General features: G+C 54.9%; 2 protein-coding genes across 2 annotated transcripts in view; one reads left to right on the top strand and one right to left on the bottom strand.

The window, feature by feature from the left end:
• Positions 1-355: 355 nt before the first annotated feature.
• Positions 356-11,816, top strand: GPRIN1 (G protein regulated inducer of neurite outgrowth 1). The gene is made up of 2 exons (XM_049858940.1): positions 356-469; positions 8,801-11,816. The coding sequence occupies exon 2, from the start codon at positions 8,844-8,846 to the stop codon at positions 11,814-11,816; it is 2,973 nt and encodes a 990-aa protein (XP_049714897.1). The 5' UTR covers positions 356-469; positions 8,801-8,843.
• Positions 11,817-12,946: 1,130 nt separating this feature from the next.
• Positions 12,947-13,368, bottom strand: part of CDHR2 (cadherin related family member 2) — a 41,248-nt gene continuing 40,826 nt past the window's right edge. Inside the window, exon 31 of the mRNA XM_049858929.1 lies at positions 12,947-13,078. Coding sequence (XP_049714886.1) covers positions 12,947-13,078 — 132 coding nt within the window. The remainder of the gene's footprint in view (positions 13,079-13,368) is intronic.

Here is a 13,368-nt window from a genome sequence, read left to right as displayed (position 1 = left end):
TGAGTCCCAATTCCCTTCTTGGTAAAACAAGAAGGCGTTCGCGGGGCTGGATTGAGTGAGATCTAGGGGCAGCGCGCCTCGCCCTCAGCATGCGCGCAGCAAATGGGCTGCGTCTCCGCCCCTCAGTCTCCTAGTCTGTGAAATGGGAGCCTGACCGTGGACGGCGGGGCCCGCGGGGGCCCAGGGGCTGCGGTGAGGGGCGGCTGGCGAAGGACTCCTCTAGCTCCGGGCTCGGCTTCCCCGCCGGCACCGCCCCCTCCCCGTTTCCGAGGCTGCGGGTGGGTCAGCGCGCATGCCCGGGGCGGGGCGCGGGGCGGGAGCGCGGAGCCGGCGCGGGGGACGGCGGCGCGGAGTCCGCGGGTCCGCCCGCCAGCCGGGCCGGAGGCAGCAGAGGCTGCTTAGGCGGCGGCAGCGGGCGGCGGGAGTCAGCGCACAGCGCGCCGAGGAGCCGGAGCGGCGCACGGGCCGGGTAAGCTCTGCGCCCGCACCTCCTGCCCCTCCGGGCCGGCGGTGTCGATTCCTTTCCTCCGCTCGGGGCCGGCCAGGAGCCGCTGTCCGGAGTGCTCTAACCTCCTTAGTCGCCAGGCTTCGGCCCCGCGCGCGGCGTGCGCCCAGGTGTGTGTGCGCGCGCCCGGGGGCGGTGGGTGCCCGTTTCCGAGCTTCTTGCCGGAGTGGGGCGGGGCAGGGCGGGGGCAGGTCCAGCAACCCCGGGCCAGACACCCCAGGGGCCCTGGAGGCCAGGCCTCCCTGTATGTTGGGCCGGGCCACCGCTCCTGGCCTTGCAGCTGGCGGCCGCTTTGTTCAGCAGGGCCGGACAAAATGGGGCGCTTCCCGCCACGGCGGGGGGAGGGGGGGAGGTGGTCTGCCGCGTTGATTCATCTCCCCCTGGAGCGAGCTGGGCGCTGGAATGGTTCCACTCGCACCACTGAGCACACTCGGCATCACACACCCAGTGTGGCACACACTCGGGCACTATCACGCATGCTGACACATACCGCGGCCATGCATGGGTGCCTCACTCCTGGGGGAGACCACAGATATACACACATACTGTGGCCCGTGGTCATTCCATTAGACGTACACACAGCCACCTGTGCACCTTCCACTATACAGTGCGGGAGTCCCACGTACACACCCAGGCACAGCACACACTCACATCAGCCATTGCTGAGCACACCACATTCAATTCACCAGTACTCACTGATCACAACACACAGCCACCTTGCTCATGGCATCTCTTATGTATTCCTGGACCCTGGAGTAGGCTGTCACTCATGTGCACATGCTCCCTCTCACACACACTTTGTTTCCTAGCCCACCCTCACCCCTACCCAGCCCAAGTGTGCACACCCCTTCATGTCCACTCCTGGATGGATGGTCTGGGGCTGTTTCTGGAGGGTCTGGCTATCTTCTTTGCTAGATTCCTCCTTCCCTTTCAGCCCCAGGCAGGAGGCATTACTGTTATGAGGATACTAGGGGCAGAGGTACAAGGAACAGGCGGATGGGGATTGTCAGACACACACAGGTGCACACACTTGGCAAAGCCCCACAAGCCTTTTTCGGTCTTGTCACCATGGGAGGAGGTGTTTGCAGACACTGGCAGCCCCGGCCCTGATTGGGGGTGGCAATGGGTCCACAGTGGGAAGAAATCCTAGAGGGAAAGGAATGGGTTAGCTGGGTCTCCGTGGCCTGAATGGTTATTCACCAGGGTCGTTCTGCCTGGTGACCCACCTGTGCACACCCCTAGGCCAGCTCTCTCATGAGTGAGACTGTGAGGCCATGTGCACATGTGCATACCCACAGGGTCCAAGTGGTTCTGACAAAGGATGCACGCACAGGCCGTTCTGCGCGTACAGGTTGTGCGCGTGGACACCAAGCTATTCTTGAGCAGGACATGGCCAGGTCCTGGTTCCCCAGGCTGGCCTACCCTGCACGGACATCCACAAGCCCCCTGACATGCCTCTATATGCCCAGGTGGGCAGGCTTACACACCCAGTGGTCAGTGCAACCATCTCTGTGAGTTGGGCCACACTTACTTGTTTGTGCACACATGTGTAAAACATTTGTTCCTGGGGTGTACATGTACCCACAGGTGGGTGTGTGCATGCAGGAACATTCTTGCATCCTCTCCCTGGCGCTATTGTCTCTGGGGTCCAGGGGATCAGAAGGCCCCTTGGCCTGACCCCAAAGAGCAGAAACGGGTTTTATGGGCTAAGCATTGGTGTCCAAAATCTTAGCTGATACAGGTGGGAAGAACCTGAGCTTTAGGTTCAGACACTATTGACTTTGAACACCAGTTCCCCATCCCCTAGGTGTGTCCTTGGTTAAGTCTTTTTAACCCTCTGACTCTCAGTGTCCTCATCTGTAAAATGGGATGATAATGCCTCCCTCCTGAGTTGTGGGGCCCAGATGAAAAAATGGTCCTGAGAGTGCTGGACCGAGCCCTAGGCACTCAGTGGGAGAGTGAGCTGAGTTCTGGGGAGAGGTTGGGGTAAGGAGGGGAGGCCCCAGGGCTGGGTGCCTCTTTGAGAAGGGGCTAGAGGATACTGAGGCCTCCTCAAAAGCTGGGAAGAGCCCTGCAGAAGCGAACAACAGAGGCTCTGGGAATGGTCTCTGAACAGAATTTAAATCCAGGGCTGGGCCAACTCTTCCAGATACAACTACACCCTTCCATTTCACAGATTGGGAAACTGGGGCCCAGAGTGTAGAAAAACTCACCAAAAGTCACAGAGCAAGTCAGTGACCAAGCTGGGGCTTGATGTCAGATCTGTCTAACTTCCTGGCCAGCTCTGTCCCTACCAGCCCTTATCCCATATCAGAGGCTGAGAACTACAAGACTTGGGCAGCTGGCCACTTCCAGGGAAGCTTCCAGAGAGGCATGTTAGCAGATGGGATGTGTCTGCCTCTCAGAACCTCTCATTTTCCAACTCTGGAAATAGGAATACAGTACTCAACTGGCAGGTGTAGGAGTCTCTAGGTGGTGAAAATGGTTAAGCGCTTGACTACTAACTGCAAGGTTGATGGTTCAAACATACCCAGAGGTGCCTTGGAAGAAAGTCCTGGCAATCTGCTTCTGAAAGGCAACAGCTTTGAAAACCTTGTGGAGTGCAGTTTTACTGTGCATACATGGGGTCACCATGGGTAGGAATCAACTCTATGGCAACTGGTTAGGCTTTATTTTCTGGCAGGTATATGGGGTCTGCACATATAGTAAGGGCTGGATGTGCGTGAGGTTGCCTCCCACCTTTCTCGGTGTCTAGGCCAAAAGTCAAAACCTCAGGTGACTGCAGGCCAGGAGGACAGCATACATGGGGCACTGGCTGTGAGAAAAACAACAGTGCAAATTCAGTGATCAATGGCGACAGAACACCTCAGTGCCCCTCAGTGTCCGGGACACCATAAGGAGGGGTGGAAATTTCAGCTAATTGGAAAGCACACACCCCTCTCAGGAGGCTGCCTTCACTCAGTTCCAGCTGACTGTTGCCAGGCAGGATACAGCTCAGGGTGGCCACATTTTAGTTTTCCAACAGAAACTGGAAATCTGATTCTCACATGAAATCATCTAACTTTTAAATGCTCAAAAATTAATTCCTCTTTTTTTTTTTTGCACTCTCGGTCCACCAAGCCTGTCTGAGGGCCTGGTTTTGCTTGTTGGTGCCTCTGCTACAGGCCTGCCCTCCCCTGCCCCCTCCTGGGAGCACAGCTGGGCTCTGACAGGCTGAATAGATAAAAACAGGCCTTCCTGTACACAGCCCAGCCCTAAAGTGAGCAGAGCCTCACACACCCCTCATCTTCTTTAATTCCCACAGCAGCCCTGTGGGGACAGCAGGTGGGCTTGTCAGCATCCCCAGGGAAGGGAAGGGCCTTGCCAGAGGTCACACAGTCAGTGTGGGGAGGTCTTGACTTCTTGCCCTGGGGCCCCTGCTCCAGACCCAGGGTTCACGCATGGGGATGGAGCTTGTTGAAGGGGCCTAGTGTGTGAGGACCCCAGGATGAGCACCTGGGTGACCCCTTCCAGCTTCAGCCTTCACCAGAACCTGGGCCCTTTCTCTTTCCCCTCTTGCCCACTCCCTCTGACTTACAGTGTCCTCTGCCACAGTCCCAAAGACCAGAGGTTGCAAGCAGGGGACCAAGGAGTCAAAGTTGGCTCACAAAAGCTTTTTGTTTGACCTACATGGTATTTAAAAAATGAGCCAATATTTAAAATATAGAAAAAAACAGGTTTATGACTTTGTTTTAGAAATTAGGAGACCTGGCCACAAGGGGGCCACATTTACTTCCCTGCTTAAAACACTCAGGGTTTCCCGGTACCCTCAGGATAAACCCTGACTCCTCCCCTGTGGCCCCATGTGATCTGGCCTGATAGGCTCTCTTCTCCCAGTCTCCTCCCTCACCTCCCCTCTTCCTTCTCTCCCTTCCACCTCCAGCCACTAAGGCCTCTCTATGGCTGGCTCAGAGGTTACCCTCAGAGGCACCTTCTTTGACCACCTTATCTAAACCAGCTACCCACTCCTTTGTTTCACAGCATCTATTATTGAAATTATATCATTTATTTGCTTACTTATATTCACTGTTGAATCCCCAGTACCGAGAACAGTGTCTAGAACATTGCATACGTGTTTAATAAATGATAAATTAATGGATAAATTCCTACTTGGCCAAAATCAGTGGGAACTGAGTGCGGCTGCCCCTTTAGAAGGGGCCAGTTTGCCTCAGTCCCCACCACTCCTTCTTGTCTCCCTGACTCTGAGGATGTCAGGAGCCTTTGGTCATATTGCTTGCTCCATTGTTTTTCTTATTGGAAGTAATGTTTATCTGTGTCCATATCACTATCATAAGGCGAAAAACGAAGATGGGCCCAGCCGATGCTACTGAAATCTGGTGTCTGCCTGACCCACAGGGACTAGTAAGCTTCTTGCTCCTGATCAAAACCAGATGCACTGTCCTGTGCTTCAGACCTGCCTCCCTGCTGCCTCTTGGATGTCCCCCCTACAAGTCCCACAGGCACCTCAGTTCCGCATCCTCAAACCCAGTGCCTCACCATCCTCTGGACACCTGCCCCTCCTCCCATGTCCCCATCTTGGTGATGGTCCCCATTCCCCCAAGTCCGATAAGGCCAAAGCTTGGAGGACCCAGTGGTTAACAGCATCACTGAGTCCCTCTCCAGGGACCTGAGATCTAGTGGGGGCCCCAGAGATACAAATAACTATATGGAGGGTGGCATGAGCCTGGTTAGGGGAAGAACAAGGGGCCATGGGAAGCCAAAGGAGGCTGATAGGCAAAGAAGACTTACTGGAGGAGGTAGTGTTCAAACTGAGACCTGAAGGCACAGTAAGAGATAGCCAGGCAAGGAGGGAAGGAAAGATTCCTCCAGCACAGGGTGGGTGTTTTTGGAGCCTGAGATGAGCGAATATGAAGCCTTGAATGAGCCCAGGGAGATCATGTGTGTGTGTCCACATGTGAGAGTGTATGTGTGTGCACACACACCTGCTTTGGGAGTGGAAATGGGTAACCAAAGATAAAGCCCAGCAGGTAAGTAGTTGGTACATAGGGGCTTGGAAGCACATTAAAGAGTTGGACTTGGCCCCCAAGGTAATAGGGAGTCATTAAGGGTTTAAGGGTTTGTCTCATTTTTTTTCTTCTTCACTTTTAAAAAAAGTAGTACGTGCACACATAACCAAAATGCAGAAATCATACAAGGGCGTACAAAGAAAAATCTCATTTCCCAGAGCCAATCACTGCTAAAAGTTCCATGGATTTCCTTTCATAATTTTTCTCTTTATACATAAATGTGTGTCTGTCCTTATCCTTGGCTACACGCATGGGATCTTAATAACAGTTGCCCCCTGGCTTTTTTGAGGGGTATTAAACACTTAAGTTATTGGTTCTTGGGCTTATTTCTTTTTTTTTTGAAATTTGATGTATCGCCACTGATTTTCAACTGAGCCATTAATCTTGTAGCTTCATCAACATTAACTGGCTTGTTTTCATGATGCTGCTGAAGAATCCGCTGTTTCTGCAAAAGCTCGAAGGAAAGGCCTTTTGAGAAGTGTACAAGTTCCTTTCGTATATCTACAAAAGCTTAATTTACTCAGTTAACTTTTTCCTCATTCACTATGTGTATCTTCTTAAGATTCACGCTAACTGGTTTTGCCTTGTTTTTAGCCTTAATTTTTTGCCTGCCTGTAGAGTCCCTGGATGGTACAAACAGTTAAGCACTAAGCTGCTAACCGAAAGGTTAGCGGTTTAGAGTCCACCCAGAGGCACCTCAGAAGAAAGGCCTGGCAATCTGCTTCTAAAAAATCAGCCATTGAAAACCCTATGGAGCAGTTCTACTCTGGCACACATGGGTCGCCATGCGTAGGAATCAACTCAGCGGCAACCAGTTTTCTTTTTTCTTTTATGTGAAATACATTCCTAGACTTCTGTCCTAGGTGACACCATCCCCTAACTTTTGTCACTTAATTTATCTTGGACATCTCGCCTTATCACTCCATGCATTCTCACAGCTGCATGCTGTTGGGTGTGGATGTCTGCTTTTCATGTAACCCGTCCCTGGTTGTCGCCATCACCAGCCATACCCTCGTACACCCCTGCCATATCACTGGCCATCTTCAGGACCCTTTCTGGAGGTGGACTTGCTGGCTTCAGTGCTATCTGCATTGTAAACATTGATGGAACCTGATAAATGTCCTTCCTAAAAGATTACAACCAATTTAGTTTCCCAGCAAGACTGAGGATGGTTTTGAGCAAGGGAGGGACATGATTGGATCTGCATGTTAGAAAGATCAGTCATTCATTGAACAAGTATTGATTGGGAGCTTACTTACTTACTGCATGCCAGTCATTGTTCTAGCCTCTGGGGATACATTTGTGAGCACGACAAACTCCCCACCCTCCTGGAGCTGACATTCTAATGGGAGAGACAAACCATCAATAGTAAACAAATACACATAATATGTCAGCTGATGACAGGTTCTATGAAGAAAAATGGAGTAGGGCAAGGGCTATGAGCAGTGTCAGCCAGGGTAGGAGAGGAGGCTTTTGTATACAGGATGGGAAACCTCAGGCAGCAAAAACTGTGAAGATACTTGGAGGAAAAACATTCTAGGCAGAGGAAACAGCCAGTGCAAAGGCTCTGAGGCAGGGCGTGTTCAAAGATCAGTGAGGTGCCAGTGTAGCTGAGGCAGCTTAATGGAGAGGGACAGCTGTAGGGGGCAAGATCAAGAGTGGTAACGGGCCCAGAAAATGCACGGTCTGTGGGCCACTGTAAAGTGTGCATTTACTTTGAGCGAGCTGGGGAGACACTGCGTGGTCCTGAGCAGAGGAGGGATATGATCTGACTTGGGTTTTACCAAGATCAGTCTGGCTGCTCTGTTGAAAGTCAACTGTAGGGGTGAAAAGAAAGGCAGGGATTATCCAAGTGAGAGGTAATGGGGGCTTGGCCCAGGGTAGTGGCCAGCTTCTGGATACATTCTGTAGGTACAGCCATTACATTTTGCTGGTAAATGGGACATGGGGTATGAAAGAAAGTCAAGGGTGACTCTAAGGATGTTGATCTGAGCACTGGAGAAAGAACTTTGGGAGAAGATGGTGGGAAGAGCAGGTTTAGGGGAATCAGGAGCTCTGCTCACCCTGGCTGCTGAGTGGCAAATGGAACAGGGGAGCCTGTAGCTCCGGCTGTCTTCCGGACCCTACTCCCTGATGTCCTCAGGCACCACAAGCTCAGCCTGTCCAAAGCGGAACTCCCCCTCCTCCAGATCTTACCAGCACTATCACCAGCAACCCCCACCCTAACCAGAATCCTGCCTCACTTCCCCACCCCCACAGTCAGTTGGTTTCCTGACAGTTTCCCTCCAGTCCTTCAGTTTGACTTCCAGCTCTCCATCCCCAGGACCTCTCTTGCACTATCATCTAGACTACTGCAACTGCTCAGGGCCTGTAACAGAGAAGGTCCTAGCTGAATGGGTTAATGATTGAACAGCCTCCTCAGAGGTCTTGGCTGGCCCCTCTCTTCCTTCATCCCAGTCTCCACGCCATCCCAGAGCAATCTTTGAAAACACATACATCTGACTGTGTCCCTTTCTTGACTATAAACCGTTTGTGGTTCCCCAGGACCTACACAAACATAGTTTGATGGCCTACAGACATCTTTTGTTTGGCCTGTGTAGTGTTTCTTTTTTAACTTGAATTAAGTAGGAACTTTTTCATTAAAATTATGGATTTCCCACTTCTCTTGAGAAAACAGAAGAGCTGATACTACCAGGTCCACACTTCTCCACAGCAGCACTCAGCCAGGTTGAGTAGTGGCTCCCGCTTTAGACAGGGCATATGCTCTCTGGTTTGTCACAGTCCCCACCACTCCCTCTTGTGTTTTACTCAGCCTGCTTCCTCAGTTAAGTTACCTACCTGGCCCCTATGGCCTCAGAGTTTATGGCCCCTGGCCTAGAAGAGCAAATGTATAACTTCTGGGTAGCCTGCGCATGGGATGGGGCTGACAAGGGAAAGTCAATAGTAAATGAAGTTGAAAAATTAGACTGAGGCTACGTTGTAAAGGGACTTGAATGCCATTTTATCCAGAGGGCCACTGGAAGCAGTGACGTGGTTGGATTTGTGTTTCTAGCATAGGTTCACTGAACGAGAGGGATCCAGATGGGCAGAGAACCCAGTGAGGAGGCCCTGCTGCTTGGAGGGCTTGTAGAAGTAGAATCTGCCTTCTGGCAATCTCCTTCCAAGAAGGAGGAGGCATCTTCCCTGCTGAGTCTCCCCTGAGTCTGAGTCTGCTTTCTCTGTGTTTCAGAACCAGGCAGCAGCTGTGGGGCCCAGCATGGTCGTGAGAGCAGATGGGCAGTGCTGAAGACCCAGCCTGGCTCCAGCTGCTTCAGAAGGACCCCAGCCCCCCAGGACGGCAGCCCACAGCCCTCTCCCACCCACAGGATGGGAGCCTGGGGGCTGGGGGCCCAGCCATGAGGGAGTGCTGCCCCTCCCAGCAAAAGGCCAGCTCTGCACCCCCCAGACACTCCCCTGACCAAGGCCCAGGCATGGACTCTAGACACAGCAGCCCCAGTGGGGCTGTGGAAGGTGCCTCCTGCTCTGAGGCCCCTGGTGGGAACTTGGCCTGCCCTTCCCCAACCTGCATCCCTCCCCAAGAGGCAGCCATCCAGGGGACACTGGGGATCCACGAAGCCCTGACCTCAGGGACCCCAGAAACCACCTTCTCTGTGAAGCCAGGGGTTTCGAAGGCAGAGCCTGTGTCCTCAGTAAAACTTGATCCCACATCTTCAGAGAATAGAAGTCCTATGTTCTTGGAAAAGATGGATTCCAAGTCTTCAAAGAAGGCAGATTCCACTTCCACAGCCAAGGAAGATGCTGGGTCCTCAAGGAAGACAGATCCCATAGTTACAGCACAGACAGAGCCTACCATCCTGGGAAAAGGGGATCCTGTGTCTTCTGGAAAGATGGATCCTGGATCCTTGGGAAAGGAGGATTGTATGTCCTCTAGAAAAGTGAATACAGTGTCCCCAAGGAAGGAGGATCCTGGGTCTTTGAGAAAGGTGGATCCTGTGTCCTCGGGCAAAGTGGAGCCTGCATTGCCAAGAAAAGAGGATCCCGGGTGCTCAGGAAAAGAGCACCCGGTGTCCTCAGAAAAGGTGGGTCCTGCATCCTTAGGAAACGTGGATCCCATGTCCCTGGAAAACATGGGTTCTGCTTCTGCAGAAAAGACAGATCCTGGGTCCTTGGGAAAGGTGACTCCAGGATCCTCAGGCAAGATAGAACTTGTATCATCTGGGACAGTGGAACCTGGGTCCTCAGGAAGGGGGGATCCTACAGGCTTGGGGATGGCAGATCTTATACCTGTGGGAAATGCAGAAATTGTGTCCTCCACAAAAGAGGACCCCAAGTTCCTAGGAAAGATGGATCCTGCCTCCTCAGGAAACGGGGATCCTATGTCTATGAGAATGATGAAAACTCTATCTGCTGGGCAAATGGATCCTGTGTTTTCAGGAAAGATGGATCCCACATCTTTGAAAACTGTGGAGCCCATGTCTTCAGATAAGGTGGGTTCTGTTTTCTTGGGAAAGGTTGGTCCTGTGTCCTCGGGAAAGCCAGAGTCCTTGTCTTCTGCGCAGGCCAAGCCTGTATCTGTGGAAAAGTCAGACACTCCATCCTCAGGAAAAGAGGTCCCCGTGACCTCCAGGAAGGTGGATCCCATTTCTGTGGGAAATATAAAAGCATCATTTTATGGAAAAGTGAATCCTGAATCCTTGGGGAAGAAAGACCCCTTGTCCTCAGGTCCAGGGGATCCCAAGTCCTTGGGGACTGCAGGGGCCCCATCTTCAGTAAAACCTGAGGCAGTGACTGGGATCGGAGTGGGACCACTGTCCTCGGAGAAGGCAGATCCTGTGGCCTCTGGGAAGGCTGAGTCCCTGGCTTTGGGCAAGGTGGAACGGGTAGAGACCAGGGGAGAGGCAGAAGCTGGCTCTTCTGGAGAAGTGGACTCTGTGTCTTCAGGAAAGGTGGACCCCAGTACTCCAGGAAAAACAGTCCCTGTGTCCTTGGGGAAGGGGGATCCCATGTCCTCAGGAAAAGCAGGAGCTGTCCCAGAGAGAAAGGTGGATCCTCTGCCTCCAGAGAAAGGGGATTCTGGGAACTCCAGAAAAGTGGATCCCAGTGCCTCAGGGAAAGCAGAGCTGACCTCTGAGGGCAAAGCAGAACCGATGCCCCCTGGGAAAGAGGCTGCAGTCTCATCAGGAAAAGCAGAGGCCGTGTGTTCACAGAACGAGAAGCCGCTGGCCTCGGTGAATCCCGGCTCCTCGGGAAAAGCAGACCCCATTGCTTCTGGGAAGGTGGCTCCTCTGGGGAAGGCACCCTCTGCGTCTCCAAGAAAACCAGAAACTCGAGCCTTGGGGAAGGTGGTCCCCACGACTCTGCAGAAAGTCGAGGGCTTCTCCTTCAGGCAGTCAGATGGCAAGTCCCACGGTGCAGCCCCTTCCCCAGAGGGTGTCGGGAGCGGCAGAGGCAGCACAGAGCCAGAGCCCGCCCTCCGCATCGAGGCTTCTAGCCTCGGCCCGAAAGATCCGGCGGTGGCCCGGGCGACGAAAAGCCCTGGCTCCGAGGCCACAGCGACCCCGTCCGGGCAGCGGACTCGCGACAACTTCACCAAGGCGCCATCGTGGGAGGCTAGCGTACTTCCGCCGCCGCGCGAGGACGCGGGCACGCAGGCGGGCGCGGAGGCCTGTGTCTCAGTGGCCGTGAGCCCCATGTCTCCGCAGGACAGCGCGGGCGACCCGGCCTTCAGCTTCCAGGCGGCTCCTCGCGCGCCGAGCCCCGCGCCCAGGCCGCCCTTGCGCCGGGACGCAGGCCTGCAGGTGTCGCTGGGCGCCGCCGAGACACGCTCAGTGGCCACCGGGCCCATGACGCCGCAGGCCGCTGCACCGCCCGCCTTCCCCGAGGTGCGGGTGCGGCCCGGTTCGGCGCTGGCGGCCGCCGTGGCGCCCCCCGAGGCGGCCGAGCCTGTGCGCGACGTGAGCTGGGACGAAAAGGGTATGACCTGGGAGGTGTATGGCGCTGCTATGGAGGTGGAGGTGCTGGGCATGGCCATCCAGAAGCACTTGGAGCGGCAGATCGAGGAGCACGGCCGCCAAGGGGCGCCAGCACCCCCTTCCACCTCCCGCCCAGGCCTGGGCCGCTCGGGCTCTGTGCGCGCCGCTCCCCCCGAGGGCGCGGCCAAGCGTCCGCCTGGCCTCTTCCGCGCGCTGCTGCAGAGTGTGCGGCGGCCGCGGTGCTGCTCGCGGGCCGGACCCACGGCTGAGTGATCCGCGCCTCTTTTGTATGCCGACGCCCGGGTTTCCAACCTCAGGCTCCTTTCTGGACCCAGGCCTCTAGAAAGGATCCCCTCGGCGCGCGCCAGACCCTAAGGGGTGGGCAGCCTCTAGGTTCCTTCTCAACCCCTTCTTTCCAGCCCACTTTCCTCCCAGACTCAAACACTGAACCCCCCTCTACCCAGATCCCTCGTGGCCATGAGCCCACGAACCCAGCCCTGATGCCTCATTGCCCCCTCACAGCCCTCAGTTCCACTCCTGGTCACACTGGGCTACCATGGGGACCTGTGCAACACCCCACCCTCATCCCTCAGAGCCAGGCAGGCTACTGAGTTGTTCAGACTGGTGTGTTGAGGCCTGAAGCAGGGCCAGGTCCCCAGAGTGGGAAAGACCGTGAGTACAAATCTGTGAGTGGGCAAAGCTCCAAGTGTGCAAGGGTTGTTGTTTGGGATCTTGAGGGCGCAAGGCTCCGAATGTGTGGCCCTGGGCGTGTGAGGTTCTGAAAGAGTGAGTGTGTCCATGTGGTGGGCTGGCCCCCAGGGCGTGGACGACTCCTGCATGCTGTTGGTAGACCTTCCCCAATTCACCTGTGCCCACCAGCCCAGTCCCCCTCCCCTATCTCCTCCTTGCATCTGGTCTGGTTCACAATTCCCAGATAGGCCAAAGGCAGTGCAGGACGTGCCCTGGGGGCTTAGCTGAGAGGGAGAGTCGCAGAAACGTCAGAGGGTCTCAGACAGGCCAGGAGGTCACAGAGGCTCATGGAAGGTCTCAGGCCACAGGCAGCCTGGTGACCGATGGGGACAGTATGGAGAGCTCATTCTATAACAGCTGTCCTTTAAAGGCCACCCTCTGCAGCCCTCTGTTCCCCCTGTGCTGTTAGCCCCCACAAGTCCCTTGTGACCACTCAGTCCCCTGCCCCCCCGCCAGCCATGGTTTTTGACTACAAGCTGTCACAGTATACATTGGTAATAAAATCTTTCCCCGACCCTTATCTGTTCTGATTGGCTAAAAGCAGAAGAGGGCAGGGCAACAAGATATATTTTTGTACCCAGAGAGGGATAGGTACAACTTGGGGGTAACCAAGAAGAGCAGGCAGAAAGGTGGGGCTCTGCGGCAGGGCCCTGTCACAGTTCTGTGGTGTCCAGGCCATTGTTGGTGAATGACAGTGCTTCCTGCCGGTCTCTGGCGCCCTGCTGCCTTCCCGATAGCACCAGGCTCAGGGGCTCTGCATCTGGCTCCATCACATTGGGCAGTGGCTCCTTCTGGGGGGACAGAGAGGGCAGGTGTGGACAGGGGCAAGATGGGGTGATCTCCCAGGCTCTGGGGGAGGGGGCACGCCTCCAAGCCTACACCCAGATGGCCACATGACTGGGGATTCCCTGCTCCTCCTGGACCTTGGTTTCCTGGCTGTGTCCCGTGGTGGTGCAGGTGGGCCTGGGAGGGTCTGCTTGGCCTTTGCCCCACCGTGGACACAGCTGCACTTTGGTGATCTGCCCAATCCTGAGTTGCACCAGGCCCTGTGCCAAGGAGCCATCCAGACACGGTT

The sequence above is a fragment of the Elephas maximus genome, chromosome 2 (genome assembly GCF_024166365.1).
Source record: "Elephas maximus indicus isolate mEleMax1 chromosome 2, mEleMax1 primary haplotype, whole genome shotgun sequence".
Lineage (NCBI taxonomy): Eukaryota > Metazoa > Chordata > Mammalia > Proboscidea > Elephantidae > Elephas > Elephas maximus.
This window is presented reverse-complemented; position numbering and strand designations above follow the sequence as displayed.

Bases quoted from the DNA above. Each gene is read 5' to 3' on its own strand.
- GPRIN1 (XM_049858940.1), top strand. From the start codon at position 8,844: ATGGGCAGTGCTGAAGACCCAGCCTGGCTCCAGCTGCTTCAGAAGGAC.